This window comes from Hyperolius riggenbachi, chromosome 1, assembly GCF_040937935.1.
Source record: "Hyperolius riggenbachi isolate aHypRig1 chromosome 1, aHypRig1.pri, whole genome shotgun sequence".
Classification (NCBI taxonomy): domain Eukaryota; kingdom Metazoa; phylum Chordata; class Amphibia; order Anura; family Hyperoliidae; genus Hyperolius; species Hyperolius riggenbachi.
The window spans coordinates 72,381,620-72,403,295 of record NC_090646.1 but is presented as its reverse complement, the minus strand read 5'-3'; the positions used below and the strand labels follow the sequence as shown (position 1 = coordinate 72,403,295).

Here is a 21,676-nt window from a genome sequence, read left to right as displayed (position 1 = left end):
GAAGTAATTTAGACGAAACAGACCGGAAGGTAATTATAACTTAATTTTACAAGAGGATGTATCAAATCTGTAATTTTTACTAAATAATCTTTTGAAAGGAAACCTTTTAAAGGAGGGATATGGAGGTTACCATATTTATTTCCTTTTAAACAATACCAGTTGCCTGGCAGCCCTGCTGATTTTTCTGGCATCAGTTGTCTAAATTGCACACCTGAAACAAGCATGTGGCTAGTCAAGTCTGACTTAAGTCAGAGACATCTGATCTGCATATGCTTGTTCAGGGATTATGGCTAAAGGTGTTAGAGGCAGAGGATCAGCAGAACAGCCAGGCAATCTTCCTCCATATCCATCTCACCTCAAGTGTCCTTTATCGTCTGTTGCCATGATGGATGGCGTCTCCAAATCACCTTTGTGATTCACTAATATATTGCTGACTTTATAATGCGTCCACTGCCAAAATATAGCCATACAGCCAATGGCTTCATCACTGTATGCTTGCCATAACTCAAGTGTTTTATTACCACTCTAGCCAAGCTTGGCATAAAATGTACCAGCTCACCACAGCTACAACCTCTTCATCTGCCATGATGAAACCTACGAGGTGCTGCCTCTCGCTGTGACGGGACGCAAATATTTGGTGCAGTTTGTCGTTTCAGAGTATGGCATTCACAAACACCTGCACAGCATTCCCTTGTTTATCTCCCTGAAAGAGAAATTGTGATGTTCTCGTTGCTTTTCGAGCTGCTCTCGTGTACATGGTTCAGTATTTCAGGGCCTGGTTTAGTGTAGAGGATTCATCCTAAAAGTATGTGAAGTATTCCCAGCTGCAGTTAGGCTGAAGTGCCAGACTTGACCAATGACTGCTAGCTGCAGGTGGGGCGAAATGTAGCAGTTTGTGTCTGCGAACTGCAGATTGTTCTTTATTGTTAGTGATGCAGTTGTAGATGTCCTATAGATGCCTTTTATCAAACTGCATGAAGAGCACAGCATGCCGCGCTATTTTGTGCTGAGTTGTTTGTGCAGTTTGGTAAAATGTTTTTTTCTCTGCTGGTAGAAGATGACAAGTTCTTTGGAAGTATGTCTGCAGAGGAAACTGGATATAAATTATTTTGAAACTGATTAAAACTAAGCAGAAAAATACTGCATTTCTCTGAAAATAAGATACTGAGGCATTCACTATTCATAGCGCGAGTTATATCCCCTGCAGTGTACTCCCCAGGCTTTTTTAGCCGGGTGCTCCGCCTGGCTAGTTTCGGATAGCACCCGTCTGTCATCAGCTCACCTACTCTTATGCTGTAAGCAGAGAAGCACCGTCCCTGCATTCTCCCCTCTCACCCCACCCGGCTACTTTTACATGCCACCCGGCTGAAAAAAATTTCTGGGGAGAACACCTCCCTTCCACGCGCTAATACAGTAGTGCGTCTAAATGACACCGCTGGGCACGCTATGCGCGTTAGTGGCAGTGTAGAGTGTGTACCTAAGCAACGGCCGATGCTTTTATTACCCGAGCAGTAGCGACGTATCGCTAGTGTCGGTCGTCGGACATTCGAACGCCGCTATCGACGCACTCCCAACCCGCCGGCGATCAAGTGAAATCTTCCGCACGGACGGATCAACGGGAACGATCGATTTCGGATGGAAATCGATCATTCGGTCAGCGTTTGCACAACGATCTCACAGCAGATTCGATCAGTGATCGAATCTGCTGTATGTCGGCGGGAAAATCGTTTAACCGTAGTTCTAGAAATCCACGCTACGCTGCTGCTATTATGTAGGATTTAAGAAGCTTCTTATCATGCAGAACAGTCCCTCTGCTGGTTAGAACTGTTTAAGATAAAAAAAAACTGTTGGTAATGCTTTGATAAATCTGGCCCTCTGTTCCTGTGGGCAACAATCCATTTAGGTGTAAGCGAGACTTTAGGTATGAGGCAGGACTGCGTGTGAATGTAAGTAGCACAGGTGAGTGTTGTGGGAAGAGAGCACACACTGGTTCTGGCAGTATAGAGGAAATGGGATTGTATAAAAGATGGAACAGGAAAGGAGCAGCAGCTTGTGGGGTAGAGTGGGAGATGTCAGATGCTTACCTTGGTAGAGGGAAGCCTCGGGATACTTTAGAAGCTCCCTGTGTCTTCCTTGAGAAAACTGATCCAGTGCTGGGACTCTCTGGAGGTGTCGCCAGTGGCTCCAAGCTATTGCACGGGGGGGGGGGGGGGGGGGTTCCATGAATTAGCTTTGTGCCTGCACAATACCTTGGAGCCACTGGGCCTGGGGAAAAATGCAGGAACTTGAGCTGCTCTGTGCTACCGCGCAGGCATCTTGTGCATTGCAGCCGCGTTTGTCCACGGACGGAAGCATGGCCGCACACATTCTTTGAATAGCCCTTGTTGAAGAGGTTTGGGGGGGGGGGGGGTGTAGGGGTTCCCAGTGCTGGAATGGTGAGAGGGATGGATGATGGAGGAAGCCTTTGGATTATCAATATATGTCACTCCTGTGTGAGTGACATTATGGAAGTGCTAATGCCAGCCATGCAGCTCAATTGGTGTGATTAATGGCGGACTGACTCAGATCTATCTCGGATATCTTCACTGCCATGTTATCAGGCAATTACTTTTGATCGATTTCAGTCATTAACAAACAAAGGCTTTATTGGGAGTGGCGATAAAAACCATAGAAAACTAGCAGAGCAATCAATGTTTCAATCTGATGTCTTCTGACCTGCCCCATTCAGATGCAGTAATTACGGTCAGGCAGCATTGCGCCCACAAAGACAAACCTGCTGGGAGCAATAGAGAGCCGTGTTGCTGCCCACTTCTAAACATGCTGCCTGGCTTGCCGTTTTGCCAATGGCTTCATTCACTGGATATGTAGGTCAGTTTGCCTCTGTATTGTTTTAATTTGCCACCAGCGGGAATCCCTTGCATCTCATTCACCATCTCTACTGAGGTGGAGAGCGAGGAATCGGGCCCAAACAGCACTGGAAATTTGGAAGCTTCCTAGTGTGAATTACGGCTCAGTAATTTGGGCTCCGTGAAAAGACTGAGCCCAAATTACAATAAAAACGGCGTAATTTGGCCATCGGCAAGCACTGAAAGCCAAAATGACTTATTTCCCATGGCTAATTAACGCCGCTGGGACTTTTGCATGAGGGGGATGAGCTTTTTTTGGCATTACTCTGTGCCCAAATTTCCAGGTGCCTTAAAGAGACACTGAAGCGGAAAAAAAATTATGATATGATTTGTATGTGTAGTACGGCTAAGAAATAAAACATTAAGTTCAGATACATCAGTCTAATTGTTTCCAGTACAGGAAGAGTTGAAACTCCAGTTGTTATCTCTATGCAAACAAGCCATTAAGCTCTCCGACTAAGTTAGTCGTGGAGAGGGCTGTTATCTGACTTTTATTATCTCAACTGTTCCTGGACTATTTACTTTTCCTCTGCTAGAGGAGAGGTCATTACTTCACAGACTGCTCTGAAAGAATCATTTTGAATGCTGAGTGTTGTGTAATCTGCACATATTATAGAATGATGCAATGTTAGAAAAAACACTATATACCTAAAATAAAAGTATGAGAATATTTTCTTTGCGGCTAATCTTCTAGTAATTATTCATAGTACACAACCAATTCATTATATCATTTTTTTTTTTCCGCTTCAGTGTCTCTTTAACGTGATCCAAGCACCATTGTTAGAACCCAGGGTATTTCAATAGCACATTAAGTATGCATACCAACAATGTGGCTCATTTGTAAAAAAAAAAAAAAAAAAAAAACCTTCAATTTTACCTCTTCTTTTTACACTTCAAAGTTTAAGGTTTTATTACCCTACATCCATGGCCTGCCCGGCCGCCGAAATTTCAGGCAGATAAGGTCTGATGTAATTATTTTGTTGCACACATTAGCAGAGCGCAAATAAAATCTTTCATCAGCAGGGGGTAGTTAGATAGAATATTGTGCTTCAAAGGGTTTACAGAAGCCATAGATGCCATCTTCACATCTGACCCTGGATAAATAATGGATAGCTAGAAGGGGAGGGGAGAACATGGCAGCTCCTATAGCTATTGGGAACCCTGAATAAAAAAAGTGGCGCTTGCTCTAAAAGAGGGACCCTTGGAAGCTGTACAATAAATATTTGTGGTAGGGAACTACATTTTATACCTTAATGTAGCTTGCCTCATTGGGAGTTGATATATACGGCAACCTTTTCTTAATCCTGGAGTTTAGCTGTAGGAACACTTTAATAATTGTTTGCGTGAATACATATGGTAACTTGATGAAAGAGTAGCGCTCGATCTTGTTGGCTTTCATCATGAAGAACAGAACACCTTCCCGGCAAGAATGAAATATCCCAGTGAAGAGCTATAGAGCGTTATTGTGTCTGGGGCCGCCACGGATGCAGTGTGATGTTTCATCAGCCGCTAAGGTCCTTTTTATGAGCTGATATTGTGTCCTTGCAGGAGCCATCGCTTCTTCCCCCTCTTATTTCTCTTCCACCGCACAAAGGGGAGGATGAGCAAGAGCGATGGGTGCCATTTAGGAAGCACAGTATTTACTGTACAGGCCTGCTCTATTTACCACCCCGAGCCCCATGAACATACATTACCTATTCCTTCATTCCACGCTGGGAAGAGATGTATGGGACAAGTCATCTGGGTCTTCTTATAAAACAATATTGCAGCAGAGATGAGTTTTTCAGGCCGGTGCTCTGTTCCTGCAGGCAAGCAGTCATCTGGCCGGAGAGGCGGCAGAAGCATAGCAGGCCCTGACATATGCTCTCTGTAGGCTGGCTGGAGATGAACTGATGCATTCAGGGATGCTTTATCTCCCTTAGCCATACTGAACCTATCATCCAGGACCATATACCGCAGAGAAAATGTACTTTGTAGCAGGGAACCCGAGGTGAAAATAAACTGATGGGATAAGCCATTATATTTATCCTCTTATTCCTAAAAATGACTTTAAAGCAGAACTGAATATAGGAAAAAAAAGTTTCACTTACCTGGGGCTTCTGCCAGCCCCTTGCAGCCTTCCTGTCCTGCGCTGGTACTCCACGATCCTCCGTTCACCCGCCGCCAGCTATTTTCTTTATCGCTGATGCGGAAACTGCGCATGCGCGCCCCAGGCCATGCGTATCTTTCTCCACAATAGCGTCCTGCTATCAGGGCAGGACACTATTGTGGGTGGGAATGCGTAGAAAGATGCGCATGGCTGCCATCTACTAGTAAGTCGACGGTAAGATACGGTAGTACGGAAAGCAGCTGGCGGCGGAAGAATGGAGGATCATGGAGGATCGGCGCTGGACAGGAAGGCTGCAAGGAGCTGGCACAAGCCCCAGGTAAGTGAAACTGTTTTTGTTTTCCCTTTTTATATAATCAGTTCTGCTTTAAGTATCCCATGGTTTTCTTTTTTTATGTAAACATTTACAAAGTAGGTTGAATGTTGAATGTTTTACTGTCTTTAATCAGTGGCAGGCAATTAAGTGTCCCAGAGTTAAGGTAGCCATACACTGGTCGATTTTCCATCGGATCGACCAACAGACAGATCCCGCTCTGATCGAATCTGATCAGATAGGGATTGTATGGTTGCCTTTACTGCAAACAGATTGTGATTTCACTATGAAACCGATTCACCATCTGCTGAGCTGCCACTGCCGCCTGTCCCCCCCCCCCCCCCCCGGATACATTACCTGAGGCTGGCTCCCGGGCGTCATGTCCCCGTCATGTGGCGGCTCCGGCATCCGCATATAACTTACGCTATCACACCAATGACAGCGGAAGTTCAAATAGAGCGCCCTCTATTTGTACTTCCGCTGTTACTAGCGTGACAGCGGAAGTTATACGAGGATGCCGGAGGTGCCACATGATGGGAGCAGTGACGGACGGGATGCCCGGGTGCCAGCCTCAGGTAATGTATACCTGAGTCGAAAGGCCCCGAATCGTTAGCCGCAAGCGACGCGCTCCCTACCCACCGGCGATCGGTAATTTCATGCACGGCGCGATCGACGGACCGATTGATATCAGGTGGAAATCAATCTGTCGGGTGCGTTTAGCGCGAACTATTTGACAGCAGATTCGATCCCAGTGATCGAATCTGCTGTCGATCGGTGGGAAATCGGGCCAGTGTATGGCCAGCTTTAGAAAAAGGTCATTAGTTCATGTATTTTATCTCTCCCTACCCTCAGAAGTTGTGTTCTGCCAGGAAAACTTTTATATCTGTAATTTGCTTATCAGTGATGTTATTCCTGAGAAGATAGAAGAGACAGAGGCCGTCACTTCCATGCCTAAAAAAATAACTATTTTAGGCAGCAAAATAAATCAATTAAAACTGTCTGGTTATTAATGTTTTGTACTATACATACATGTTTATATCCTCCTGTCGCTTTAAAAGAACACTGTACTGAATGCTTCTGAAAGGAGCTTGTAACATAAATCCTATGTAAGTTTCAAAAAACAACCGTGCAGTATCACAACTGTGCAGTATCACATGGACCTTGATGAAGTTAACCTTCCAGGCCAAGATCAATGGAGATCACAACCTTCTGTTCCAATCATAGGTGGCCAAATCTATTTCTTTCAATTTTACCAAATCCATGTAGTATAAGGGTAAATTAGGTGAAAATATTGTTTGGATAATTTAGGAAGTGCCTTTTATTACATAGAAATGGTAAGATTGGATGGAAAAGATTGCAGCATTAGTGTCCACCATTATCCAATAGAATCCCATTATAGTCATCCCCAAGGGACCTTGCCAAATAGTTGACTATATCAGAAATGCTCCAGTATACTGTAGTACAGGTAGTCCCAAACTTGCAAACACCTGACTTACAAATGACCCGCTGATATGGACAGCCCGGTATGCCGCCGGTAAGTTGGGCACAGGGAGAGCTGCTCAAATCCCCGACGGCGTTAATTACTATTTTACCCCCCCCCCCCCCCCCTTCCTCTGAGTCATTGCAACTCAGAAGATGTAATTCAGGGTCTGGTCATTGCCGAAACCCATGAAGTATCGTTTCGTGCCCACGCAGTATAACATTACTGCTTTGGTGGTGCCTAATTTTGGCGCTAAGCGCTTGTGCACCACAACCAGCTGCTTTGATGAAACATATTCTTCAAAAAGACCATGTAGTTTTTGAGAAAATTCATTTAAAAAAATTTCAATGATTTTTTTTTCTTCTTTAAAACGGTAAAATTACATTTTGCTGTGGTACACTGAGGGGACACGGGGGCACGGAGGTGGAAGAGGGGTACACTGGAGGCACAGGCGGGCATAGAGGAGGAACAGGGGACAGAGATGGTAATGTAAGATTTCTACAACCTACTGTAAGTGACAGCAACATAGGAGAAAAGTAACTACTGTGCAGTTACTACCCGACTTACGAACGCCCGACTTATGAACGACCTCCTGATATGAACGGCATGGATTCTGTGTTTCCATGGGAACAAGTCAAACCTTTTTTGGTTTTTTTTTGTTGTTTTTTTTGCAAATTGGACTTGTAGTTTTTGAGAAAATCGATTTCAAAGAAAAAATGTCTTTTAAACTTGCATAAGCAGTTACAGAGGGCAGAGGTGACACAGAGGAGGTACAGGGCACAGAGATGCCACAATGTTCCAACTTAAAGAGGCACTATGGCGAAAAATTGTAAAATTTTAAATATGTGCAAACCTATAAAAATAAGTACATTTTTTTCCAGAGTAAAATGAGCCATAAATTACTTTTCTCCTATGTTGCAGTCACTTACAGTAGGTAGTAGAAATCTGACAGAAGTGACAGGTTTTGGACTACCGTATATACTCTCCTATAAGTCGAGAAATTTAGGACTGACTCAAAGTATAAAAGTGGGGGGGTCGCCTTATACTTTAGTCCTAAATTTCACAACTTATTACCCTGTGCTAATGCAGCAAGCTTTCCGCATATCCCCCCTCCCTCCCATCACCACGCAAAGGGTGTCCACTTCTCCCTCTCTCTCCCCCCTGTGTCTGTCATCTAATGCGCAGCGCTTAAGCGGAAGCCGTAACTCACTGATTACACAGTGCGACATCCTCCCTTATCCCTCTGCTCACGCTGGTCTGTTTTACAAATCCACAGCTACGGCTCCAATGTCACATGACACATGAAGTCACATGGCATCGGAGCCGTAGCTGTGGTATTGTAAGCGCTGGGGCTGCGCATTAGATGACAGACACAGGGAGGAGAGAGAGAGAGAGAGAGAAGCGAACACCCTTTGCGTGGTGATGGGAGGGGGGATATGCGGAAAGCTGCTGGGGAGAGAGTGAGTGAGGGGGGGCCCTTTCCATGGTGGTGGGAGGGAGGGGGGCATTTTAGCAAGCTGCGTGCTGTAGCACTGTGAGAAGGAGAGACAGATGCTGGCTGCTGCAGCTCCTACAATCCAGTGTAAAACAAGGGGGACACAGGGGCCACACAGCCAAGGGAAAATGGGCCACATAGCTAGAGGGGCCACACAGCCAGGGGGACACGAGCTACAAAGCTAGAGGGGGCCACACAGCCTGGCAGACACAGGGGCCACACAGAGGGGTCACAGTGACCACACTGAAACATCCTAGTGACATCCTGGTCCCCAAGTGTCTTTAACTTTCCTGGGTAGACTTATACTTGATTAAATAAAAAAAATCCAGCTTAAGAGGGTCAAATATTGGGGTCGACTTATACACGAGGTCGACTTGTATCTGAGTATATACGGTAGTTCATCTCTTTATAGGGGATTTTCAGGGATTTATTTATTTTCAAAAGCATTTAGTGAATGGCAGTTGCTCTGTCCAACTGCCAAAAAACTGTGTAGGGAGCAGGAAGGCTGGCCGGCATCATTGTTTACATCCTTTTTAGGGAATATCTTTATAAAGAATAAAAACTTTGCTGAGAAACCCATATGAATCGATGGACTAGTCCAAAACCCGTCACTTCTGTAAGATTTCTACTACCTACTGTAAGTGACCGCAACATAGGAGAAAAGTAATTTTTGGCTCATTTTACTCTAGAAAAAACGTACTTCTTATTTGGTTATGTTTGCACATATATTACATATTTTGCCATAGCGCCCCTTTAAGAAAAGATTCAGGTTAAGAACAAACCTACAGTCCCTATCTCGTTTGTTAACTGGCGATTACCTGTAAATGTTTACATGTATTTTAAGATTTTCATGACAGAGGTCCTTTATGTACTCCAGTACTTAAAGGGAACCTTAGCTGAACGGGGGGTAAAGAGGTTCACTTACCTGGGGCTATTACCAGCCCCCTGCAGCAGTCCTATGCCCTCGGAACTGCTCTGGAATCCTCCGGTCCCCCGCTGTCACTTAGTTTCGTTTTTGACGACTCACCAGTCGGCCGGCCGCCATCCGTATTATTGTACGCATTCCCTACTGCAATTAGCGCTGTTGCGGACCGCAACACGTACAAAAATACGCGTTGCCGCATATCCAAGCCTGCGGAATGCAGCAACGCGTATTTTTGTATGCGTTGCGGTCCACAACAGCGCTAATTGCAGTAGGGAATGCGTCCAATAATACGCATAGCGGCCGGCCGACTGGTGAGTCGTCAAAAACTAAACTAAGTGACAGCGGGGGACCGGAGGATTCCAGAGCGGCTCCGAGGGCACAGGACTGCTGCAGGGGGCTGGCAATAGCCCCAGGTAAGTGAAACTCTTTACCCCCTGTTCAGTTAATGTTCCCTTTAAATGAACTGTATTTTTGTTGAACATTAACACAGTCTGTGTTTTACTTGTTGGGGAGGTAAGCCCACCACTGCCACCCTTTTTATACGTTTTTTAAACCGTTTTACTCTATTGTGGCACCTCTAATGAAGCTTCTTTTCATATGGCCATAGCAGAACACAGCTTGCTGCAGAAACCTCCTCCAGCGCAGGTTAGACTTCTACATCCTACCAAGCAGGTCTTAATGAATTGAAGCAACGTTTTCACTAACTTGCCAAACTATTACCGTATGTGTGAAAATGAATACACCCGCCCTCCACACTCTTCTCATTACAGGTTTCTCTTAAATGGAGTTTAATCTTCAACTCAGGTCTGCATTTAAGCAGATGCCCTTAAGAGCGAGAAATCAGTTTGGCGGTCCCTTTTCTAACAGGCAGTATTCCGTGTACGGTTTATTTTTCTCGTTCATTAAAAGACTTCCTGGCATTGTGAAATAAAACTGGCAGAGAAGAGCCCTTGACAAAATCATTTTGGCTCAGGGAGACAATAATGAGGTTCTATTCTAGCACTCATTTTTTCCTTTCTCTCCGTTTTATACCCGCGTGGAAGTTAAGCGCGAGGATGCGGACAAGGCGAGTATTAGTATTCCGTGCATCTCCATGCTCAGGATAGTACCCATAAACTGAAAATTGAAAAATCAAATAGGAATGCAATTACATTTTCTAGATATATATTTTGTGCACTCATAAAGTGCGAGTTTAATAGCGCAGTGTGTGCCCTTCATTCAGCTGGGAGCTGAATAGGAAAGGTATTGTAAAATGTCCTGGCAGAATATGCTTAGTATGAGGTAACAGAATTAAAAAAAAAGAGTAAAACTAAAAGTGGCTATTTTTCCTCAAAACCGTTTTTTCTTTCTCCATTAAATGCCACGACATTTCCTCCTCCTTATGTTAAAAGGGCTGCACAGAAAATGTGCTGAGATAGTGTTAAAGGACAACTGTAACCTATTAAAAGAAAAAGTTAGATGCTCGCCTAAATAAAGGGAAGGCTCTGGATCCCTTAGAGCCGTCCCGTTCCTCTATGCGTCCCCTTGTTCCTCAGCTGGGCCTCCTGTTCCAGCTTCCAACTAATGTCAAAGAGTCCTTCAGGTCTCCACAAAAGGCCACCAAAGTATTCCGGTCTCCGAAGTCGAGCAGATCCGTACTGCAATAGTAGACAACAGGATGAGAGGCGCCCGATGTTGAAAAATACTAATATTGTCCTCTCATCATTTTGTCGACTACTGCACTACCCTCCCTGGGAGGGACAAGCCTTTGGTCCCGAAGAGCCAGTATCCACAGAGAGACCCTCCTACTACCTGAGTGTGGGACCGGTGTTCTCCACACGCGTAGAAGGTTGTTGCTATTTTATTTTACGCACCACCCAAGTGATAAACGTACTACATTATATCGGGCTCCTGCCCTTCTCTAGGTTAAGGGCACTGCCTCTGACACATGCGACCTGGGTTTGAATCTCAGCTCTGCCTGTTCAGTAAGCCAGCACCTATTCAGTAGGAGACCTTGGGCAAGACTCCCTAACGCTGCTACTGCCCATAAAGAGCATCCTAGTGGCTGCAGCTCTGGCGCTTTGAGTACGCCGGGAAAAAAGCGCAATATAAATGTTCTGTGTCTGTCTCTTGTGCGTTTTTTTCCTTTAAGGTTACTTTGACCCACTCCCATACTGCACATGTGTGAGCCCAATACTGAGCCACTCGTCTTTAAAAGAGAATCTGTACTCTAAAAATTCTTACAATAAAAAGCATACCATTCTATTCATTATGTTCTCCTGGGCCCCTCTGTGCTGTTTCTGCCACTCCCTGCTGCAATCCTGGCTTGTAATTGCCAGTTTTAGGCAGTGTTTACAAACAAAAGACATGGCTGCTAACCAGCATGTGATAGGCTGAGAGAAGCTCAGTCTGTGACTCGTACCGAGCCTGCAGGGGGCGTGGAGAGGGTGTGTATAACTGCTACCTATCACAGCAGAGCAGCAAATTCCTGCCTGAGCCGACAAAGGAAAGAAGGTTAGATTATATAACAGAGATAATACAGCCACTGTGCAACTAGGAAAGGCTGCAGTTAGACAGACCACATTAAAACAGGTATAGGAACTTATAGGATAGAAGAAATCAGGCTGGAAATTTTGTTACAGAGTCTCTTTAAAATTTCTCAGAGATACCTGAATACTTTTGAGGCGATCTGAAGGCGAAGCTGGCAAGAGATTTGAACAGAGGCCCAGCGGGGGAATAATGGGATGCAGGAGGAATGGGAAGGCTCTAAGATTCAGAGCCTTTCCTCCTCTTTTGCGGTTTACTAGGTTACAGTTGTTTTTTAAGCCCAAGTCAAATGAGGAAATGTTCATGTTGAATTCTCATGTTTGGCTGTCATGCTTTCCTAGACCTGTGTAGGCATTCACTTGCAGACCTTGTTTACCTTTGTGTAGAAGAATCTTGATGACTACTTTCTGGACCACAGACTGCCTGTACTGTTGGCTGCAATCTTCCAAGACAGATCTAGCCTGTGCCTTGCTGCTAATAGTCTGAACAGTGAGGAGGATTTGATTCTGAGCAGCAACGGTAGCCCCATCCTTAGTCTGAAACTGACTTTGTGCTTCTTTTGTGTGATCACAATAGCAGGACTTGATTTCTAGCTGCAAAATCCTCAAAAAGTTAGCCTTCAAGTGTTCTGATTCCTAAGCAGGTAGCTGTTTTTTTTTTCTCTATCTATGGCTATAATTTTCCGTACGGCCTATGGAGGCATCCAAAGAGATGCACCAAAATTAACAGTTGTGATCCAGGTTAAAGTTTACTTGAGCGGCCGTAACAACTTTGTGACTAAATTTGGCGCTGGCAGAAGCCTGAGCTCAAATTTAAAAGAAAAAAAATAATAATTTTGGCACAAATTGCATCCCTCCACCGGAGTTGCGGCAACTTGGAGGGGGAATACTAGCGCCACCACCCAGGAGTCTGCCTGCAATAGGATGAGCTGTCTTTCGGTGTCACCCTGCGCCAAAACATTGATTTAGATTAACCCCTGCAGATTTTCACTTCCAATATTTTGGAAATTGTCTCTCTGTTTATTGCAGCTTACAATTCAGTAATGTAAAACTTTTTAACAGCCTGCAATGTTGTTTATCGGCCGTTTCTGATTTAATTCACAAATCCAACAAAAATATCTTATCCACACTTTTTTTTTTTGTTTTTTTCTGATTATACATGACTGGTCTGCTTTAAGCTCACTGGCAACAAGTTCACAGATCAGGTAAAGCAAGACTACAGGAAGATGAACACAGGACACATGGTATCTCTAGGTACACAGAAAGTGCTGGGTTACTTAGCCTGTAGAGTAGAATCATTGAGATCCGTGGACCCAAAGACATACTAGTTGTCAACAGGGCTGCAGAATCTGAACAAAAATCATCCAACTCTGTCTCCTCCGTTTATGAAACCACTGACTCGGACTCCAGGTATGCAAAATTGCTTTGACTCCTCGACTCCACAGCCCTGGTTGGTCAAAACAACAAAAATTGATTTAGGTAATACTTTTAATTGCTAACTGTACATGTTTTTTTTTTGTTTTTTTTAAACCTTTATTTCCTTCAGCCATGATGCCAAAAGGTCTCTGGTACGTTTCAAAAGCTTGCAAAACTGGTTTCAGTTATTCATTTTAAGGAATTGCCTAAATCAGCTTTTGTTATTTTGACAAGTAGTTTCCTCTCCACAACTAACACCTCACCACAACCGAAGAACCGATTTTCATATCCCTTTTCTAAGAATCCACCAACCACATCAGGGAGGGAGTGTCAATAGATGGGTATCACAAGAGCAGAAAGTGGGAGGAATTCTCCCAGTGTCAGTAGGTCCAGTTTCAATTCTGTTTATGGGTGTCACAAGAGCAGGAGGTAGGGCAATTCTCTCAGTGTCAATAGGTCCAGTTTCACTTCTTGTCCATGGGTACCACCAGTATCAGTAGGTCCAGCATCACTTCTCCTCCATGAGTATCACATAAGCAGGAGGAGGGAGGAATTCTAGTGTCAGCAAGTCCTATTTCACCTCCTGTCCATGGAGTGATGAGAGCAGGCAGTAGAAGGAATTCTCAAAGTGTCAATACGGACTCTAATAATGAACTTACAGGAGGCATTTTCCTCCCTCATTGCTTACAAAACTTTTTTTTTTTTTTTTTTTTTGAGTGAATCACTTTGAATTGCTGGAAACAGCTGACCAGAACCGCTGTATGCCTCTCCCCCAGTAGTCTTAACAATCACAGCATCTAGTTGATTAGTAACATCTACTTAGATTGGTTAGTTTTAAGGATTGGTTTATTTTACTACGATCTTTCTAATCGCTGGACCATTTATGTGTAGCATTCTTTGTCCCCGTCCAGTGGCTGGCTAGTGTAATGGTTAAGGGCTCTGCCTCTGACACGGGAGACCATGGCCCATATGCAATTACTATATATTCTGGCATATAAGACTACTTTTTAACCCTTGAAAATCATCTGAAAAGTCAGGGGTCGTCTTATACTCCGGGTACCATTGATGCCGGGTGATGCACCCTATCTTGTTACCGATTTTCAGATCTTGCTGCTGAGGAGTGTAAGTGAAGCGGCTCAGGTGTGAGATCTGAGAGGCAGAGAAGGAGGTAAATAGAAAGGGTGGGCCAGACGGGTGAAAGGTGTGTTTTATGGGCACAGCGCTATCTATTCTTCCATACCCCTCTGATAAACAGGGAGGATAAAACTTTTTCTCCTGTGTTATCTCCTAGGAGATAATTTTCATCTTCTCTTTGAAAGAATAACTTCTAAGCATTTTACAAAAGTACCTAAACGTTGGTGAGCAAGTAATATCAAAATTATTTTGAGTATTTTCTTGCTCACTGGTGGTATATAAGACATTTTATTATATAAAAGACAAGTTTGAAAATATTGCCTAGGCCCTAGGAGAAAGCTCAGGAGAAGTTAATTGCACATGGGCCCAGGGGTCAAATCCTTGCTCTTCCTGTTCAGTAATCCAGCACCTCTTCAGTAAGGAGTCCTTGGACTAGACTCCTTAACACTGCTACTGCCTTCTGAGCGCGCCCTAATGGCTGCAGCTCAACCACTTTGCATCCGCCAGGAGAGAAGCGTTATTTGTTTTGTCTTGTCTACTTATTGTTGCAAAAATACAGCATTCAGCTGTCTACTTTATTCAGTTGTCTACTGAATAAAAAAAAAATTGCTATGGATCCATTTTTAGATTGTCTTTTCAGTTCTCTGTTTGCACCACTAGGTGGTAGTAAAGCACTTTATACTCCTTTTCCTCCATCACCTTATAGGAACTGTTGTACACATAGTACCGTGTACCGAGAATGTGTTATTGGACTAAAGCTTTTTTTTTTTTTTTTTCCCCTTTCAGTTCCTTAATTAGCTGTAATGCTTAGTGCACAGAATAGGCATGCACAGCAAATTATATCACTAATTATGTAATGGTAGGGGGAGAGAGAAAAAATTCCATCCCACACAATTGTCTAGCTGGCCTGTGGAGGTCACAGTATTGTGATATGCCAGAACACCACAGAGTCCTGTTTCTAAACTTATACACGGCATAGATTACCTGTAATCACAGTGCAATGCCTGGAGTATAACACATCAATATCCATAGTGTTGACAAATGATTCTCGGTAAGCATTTGCCTTGTTGATCCACTTAAGCCTTAATATGCCAGCGCAGGCTTTCATTGCTGTACCTCGCGTAGAAGCATGACAATCCTTTTGTGTAACTTCCTGTGTATTCCTGCAGGTATCGTGTCGAGATCAGGAACGCTAACGTACGAAGCCGTGCATCAGACGACGCAGGTCGGATTGGGACAGTCGCTCTGTGTTGGTACGTCTACAGCTGAGACTTGTTTGCTTTGTCAGATGTTGAGAAAGAGAGAGCCCTGGGGTGTTTTCTGTTCAGGTATAAAGGCAGAAAGACTACAAAGATTTTTTTTTTTCTCTCTAGGACTTATAGCATCATTGCCACTTACTGTGGATGACTGGCTTGGGTGTAATAAGACTCTGCCGGGGCCCCCAGCAAAGGGCCTGCCAACCAGTCCTCCCCAATCCCACTAGAGTTCACAGAGCAATGCTCAACTCTCTAGCTGTGTGCATGTATTCCCCCCCCACACCCTCCCCAGCAAAGGCCCTAGCTGCCGAGCTGAAGTCGGACCATGCAACACAGTTGGGGGCAGCCGTGAAGCTGCTGGCTACTTTAGGGAGACTTTGGGCACAGTGGTTTTGCTGTTGGGGGGATCGGGGGCTGGGTTTTAAGCACCTATTCTTTAGGCCGAGCGAGTGAGGTGAGTAAAAATCAATTTCAGCTGTTAGTCTTGTTACCCTTCAATAAGCTACAGGTGCTCTTTAATGTGCAAAAGAAGAGCTCTAGGCCACTTATTGCAGCTATCAGCAGATGTATGTAAAGCTGAGACTAGTGTAATGACGTCTGAATATACCCCTGGTTTTTCTTAAAGATGATTATCAAACTAGACCATCATTTAGCTGCAAAGCAGAAAGTATTAGTGAATCTCCTCTGCTTTGCTACATAGACTTGAGTGGAAAAGTAGATTAGTTGCTCCATAATCGTTCATTTAGAAGGTATTTGTAGCCTTGGGGTTAGATTGGTGGCGGGGAGTGCTGCAGCCTTTGCGCTTTGCCGCCGCTATGACAGCAGAGCTCCGTGGGCTTTCAGGAGCCGATTTCTTTGACTCCTGCTCTTTGATTGGCTCGCAGTGATCACGGGCAGGAGCCAAAGAAACCTGTTAGCGTGAGTTATTTCAACAAGCGCACGCTACACGTGGTCCTGGCAATGTAGCGTGCACTCTTAAGTTACGGCCAATCCTTTTAAAGAGACTCTGAGGCGAGTCTAAATTCTCTTTTTTAATTTGTATTCATTTTAAGCACCATAAGCCCTGCTAAACTGCCGCTATCCCACAGCAAAACGAGGGGTTTATACCCCCCAAATCCCCTCTCCTGTGTCCGGGGAGCGCTTCCTGCTTGAGGCAGAGCTTTCTGCAGTAGCTCTGCCTCTTCGCGCATCAATCCCCGCTGATCGCCGCCTCTCCCCGCCCCTCACTCTTCCTTCACTGAGAGGGGCAGGAAGAGGCGAACATCCGCCGGCAGATTGACCCGCATGGAGGCAGAGCTGCAGCTCATAGCTCTGCCTCCATGAGCAGCAAAATCCACGACCAAGAAAGTTGTGGATTTTGCAGAGGGGATTTGGGGGGTATAAACCCCTTGTTTTGCTGTGGGATAGCGGCGGTTTAGCAGAGGTTATGGTGCTTAAAATGAATACAAGTTAAAGAGAATTTAGACTATCTTAAGAGTCTCTTTAAAGGGATACTGTAGGGGTTGGGGGAGAATGAGTTGAAGTTACCTGGGACTTCTAATGGTCCCCTGCAGGCATCCTGTGCCTGCGCAGCCACTCACCGATGCTCCAGCCCCGCCTCCAGTTCACTTCTGGAATATCAGACTTTAAAGTCTGAAAACCACTGCACCTGCGTTGCCATGTCCTCGCTCCCGCTGGTGTCACCAGGCGCATACTGCGCAGACACAGACCATACTGGGCCTGTGCAGTACGCTCCTGGTGACATCAGCGGGAGCGAGGACATGGCAACGCAGGCGCAGTGGTTTTCAGACTTTAAAGTCTGAAATTCCAGAAGTAAAGCGTGCACGACTCCACCCTACAGTGTTCATTTAAATACTGTGCGATAGTGACATATCGCAACTGCGATACTTCACTAGCGTGGCGGTTACTACGTTAACATAGTAGTGGCCGCACTAGTGAAGTATCACAGTCGCACTACGGCATTTAAAAGGATTGGCAACTGTAACTGAAGACCGCACGCTACACTACTAGGAATGCGCTTGTTAAAATTGACTTACCTGATGTAATCTGAGAAAGGAGGCTGATATTTTTTTACACTTTTAAAATTGCTAGCTCTCTGGTTGCCATTCTGAGTATGTTTATATTGGGTGTCTGTTCACTTGGGCACTTGGTGTTGCATCTAGGTTGAACATTGGTAATAATGTGACCGATATTCTACTATGGGCTTTTGTGATGTCTAGCACTAACTTCCCCCCCCCCCCCCCCCCCCAACACTTTTTTTCCCAAACAGACTAACACTAACTTCTTTCCCTAACTTTGACCTCTGTCCTACCCTATACGCTAAATACTAGTACCAGAGCTCAGCTAAATGTTGCCAAATTCCAGCACTCTTATCCACACGCCAAATGTTGCCGAACTTTGGCACCATTATCCACTCACCAAAGCCGAAATCTGGAACTTTGCTAAATGTTCCCAAACTCCGGCACCATTATGCGTTCACCAAAGCGGCTATCTGGACCTCAGCTAATTGTTGCTGAAACCTGGTACTATTATTTGCTCATCAAAGCTGATATCCGAAGCTCGGCTAATTATTGCCAAACTCCAGCACTGTCAGGTGCTCACAAAGCTGGTATCCAGAGCTCTGCTAGTTATTTTTGAACTCTGGCATTGTTATCCGCTCACCAAAGCCGATACTCAGGGCTTGGCCAATAGCACTAGCCGATTGCTTGCACACGTTGGCCACAAACTTCCCTTACAGTCTGTGACTGCGCCTGTTGTAGCTGATGGGCCATATTCCCAAACTATGGCCATTTGTGATGCCAAGCACTAACCCCTCAGTTGGGCCTAGCACTTTTACACCCCCACATCACAAGCTGATATCTGGACCTCAGCTAATTATTGCTGAAAGCGGATCCGAGATGAAAAACGAACTATAACAAGTAACTTGTCTATATATCTTATCTAAAGTTTAGATAGTTTACACAGCAAATCTAGCTGCAAACAGCTTCAATAGAATATGATTATTTCTTACTGTGATACAATGACAGCAGCCATGCAGCCATGTTGTTTGTAAACATTCAAAACAGGCAAGCTTATCTGCATCTTCTGTGGATAAAAACCTAATCCCTCCTCCTCCCTCCTCCCCTCTGGTTCTGAAATCTCTGACTAGTAATACCTCCCCCTCCTCCTTCCCAGACTGAGCTCCCATGAGCCCTTGCTACTGCCAAGGCACTCTGAAAACCTGTGGGCGTGGTTTATTTAGTTTATAGGGAATTGCAGTATTAAAACAAAAACAAAAAACTGAAAAGAAAGAAGACCGAGAGCCCAATATAGTGTAGTATGTATTAGTAGGGGATGAAAATTTTAATGAAAGTAAGTAATATACTCACAAACACGGGTTGCCTCAAAAGCAACCACTGTTGAAGCAGGTGGGGAGAACAAGCCTGTCCCCACTCAGGAATAAAACGTCGCTCTCTGTGGATAGAGGAAATAATAGGGTAGATCACCCTTCCACCAAGGGTGACTTCTGGATGCGTGAAAATGTACAGAGGCGGCGAAAGTATAAAAGTGGCTAAAACGTTAATGTTTTGGTCGCGGTGGTGGACCGGCTGACCATAAACGGACAACAAGGCTGTTGATTTTCAAATTATATATACACAATTTATTCAAAAGCTCCCAGTGATCAGTCGCAACGCGTTTCACGGGTAGCAACCCGCTTCTTCAGGCAATAAGGGACAGGAGCAACAACACAGCGTCTAGTCTGGATGGTGCCAAGCTTCATCCAGACTAGACGCTGTGTTGTTGCTCCTGTCCCTTATTGCCTGAAGAAGCGGGTTGCTACCCGTGAAACGCGTTGCGACTGATCACTGGGAGCTTTTGAATAAATTGTGTATATATAATTTGAAAATCAACAGCCTTGTTGTCCGTTTATGGTCAGCCGGTCCACCACTGCGACCAAAAAATTTTTAACGTTTTAGCCACTTTTATACTTTCGCCGCCTCTGTACATTTTCACGCAAAAACAAAAAACTATTTGGCTTGAGGAATGCCCTATAAACAATAGGAAAGGAACACAATTATGCAATGAGTAAAAGTTCATCTCGGATCCATTTTAACCACGGCACCATTATGGCTCACCAAAGCTGGTATTCTTGCCATACTTGTGTTATTTTATAGCTTGCAGTAGCTTATAGAGAAATGGTCAAATAATTCTGGATTGCATGCGAATTGTATGCAGTTAGGTATTAGGCCAGGCACAATTTTGGCAGGAAGTGCCTTTGGGCCAATTTCAAGCTGCATCAAATTTGCATGCAAGCCAGAATAATGTGCATCCTATTGACTAACTCTAGTAGCTAATTATCACTGTCCTTCAGGAACAGGAAGTATAGCCATATTGGTTTCATTGTTTTTTTTCTCCAGTAACTTTTGTGAGAGAACAGCTGTGGTACAATAATATCCTCATTTAAACTTTACACATAACGTTCACAACATATGTCTTCGCATTTTGCCCCAGGATCCTCTTTATACCCATACTGCGTGTTGTAGAATTTTTGAATGCCTCAGTGACATAAAGGAAATGTTGAGATCAATATACACAGAATGTAACAGATAAAACGTGGATTTGTTGGTTCTTGCGACCAGTTGGAAGCTTGCTTTCATATCCTACAAGTCTCCGAGGCCAGAGCCATGTAGAGCTGAGAGTCTGAGGATCGGCCTTTACCGAGCTCAAAAAAGAGTCAGCGGGAGGTTGAATGGAATGACCCTGTTATTCAACATAAAAGCATCAGTAGAGAACTCCCCTGCTTTCTTGTTGACTGTGGAAAATTGCTTTAAGCATCTTAGTTCCGAGGTTGTATTTTATTGAAAAGAAACAGAATTGAAACTTTTTTCTTCTTCCTGCTCTTGAAGGAATTGGAGGAGATCCATTCAACGGTACAAACTTTATTGACTGTCTCGAGGTGTTCTTGAACGATCCAAAGACTGAAGGGATCATTCTGATTGGGGAGATCGGAGGCAGTGCTGAGGAAAATGCTGCTAACTTCTTGAAGGAGCATAACACGGTAAGGCTGAAAATCTTCTTCTGGAGTTTTTTTTTTTTTTAATTAAAAAAAATCTGTCATCTTCATCGACTCTGTACAGAGTGCAATACAGACAATAGTGGGGACCATAAATGCATACATCTTACCGCAGAGTACAGATGATGCGTCATGCTCAAGTACAACATGCATACAGCAATATAGGTACCCTTCAAGGAGGCCTACCCCACCTCTGCCCTGCCCTGCGCTAACTCTCTGTGCCGAGAACCTCTTGCTGCAGCATCCCTCCTTTCATGTCACCACCCCCTCCCTCCAGGTTGTAAGACTTTGGCAGTGCATTCTCTCCTTGAGTATCATATTTGATTGTGCACTCTACCCAGAGAATAAAGTGAACGTGTATTAAAGGAGTTCTGTGGGAGTGTGCTGAGGGTAAAAACAGACATTTACCTGGGGCTTCTATCCGTCCCCTGTAGCAGTAATGTTCCATGCCGTCCTCCTCCGATCGGTCGTTCTCCGCCGCCAGCTCCGGTCTAGCGCGGCATGTTTTCCAACTGCGGCTGCACGGTCCTTCTCGCTCGTGTCATCGGAAGAACCTTCGTACTGCGCCTGCACAGTAAGTTCCGATGACGCGATCGAGAGCACGCATTATTCGGCTGTGTCAGACGAATAATTGCCCAGTGCCGGCGGCGGGGAATGGCAGATCGGAGGAGGACGGCGCGGGACATTACTGCTACAGGGGGCTGATAAAAGCCCCAGTTAAGTGTCTGTTTTTACCCTCAGCACACCCCCACAGAACTACTACTGTATCTCATTGCTTCTTACCTGTATTGTGTTGTCGGTCACCCATGTTATCATTGTCTGTAATCTTTATTTTTTGTACAGCACTACATAAATACTTGGCGCTTTATAAATCCAATAAATAGGTCCTACAGCAGCGAGAAACACTAGGGGGAGGACCCAACTCTTGTGAGTTTAGTTTCGAGCATGTTTGTCCAACTCCACTCCTCAAGGGCCATATCCATGCCAGTGTTTAGGATGAACTGAAAAAATGAGAAATGTGTTCTACTTGATGAACCGCACCTTTCCTGATTCAGACCCATCAATT

The 21,676-nt window shown here is 44.6% G+C and overlaps 1 protein-coding gene across 1 annotated transcript in view; it reads left to right on the top strand.

The window, feature by feature from the left end:
- SUCLG1 (succinate-CoA ligase GDP/ADP-forming subunit alpha) overlaps nucleotides 1-21,676 on the top strand; it is a 74,805-nt gene that overhangs the window by 29,527 nt on the left and 23,602 nt on the right. The window contains exons 6-7 of the mRNA XM_068266655.1: nucleotides 15,471-15,554; nucleotides 20,444-20,595. Coding sequence (XP_068122756.1) covers nucleotides 15,471-15,554; nucleotides 20,444-20,595 — 236 coding nt within the window. The remainder of the gene's footprint in view (nucleotides 1-15,470; nucleotides 15,555-20,443; nucleotides 20,596-21,676) is intronic.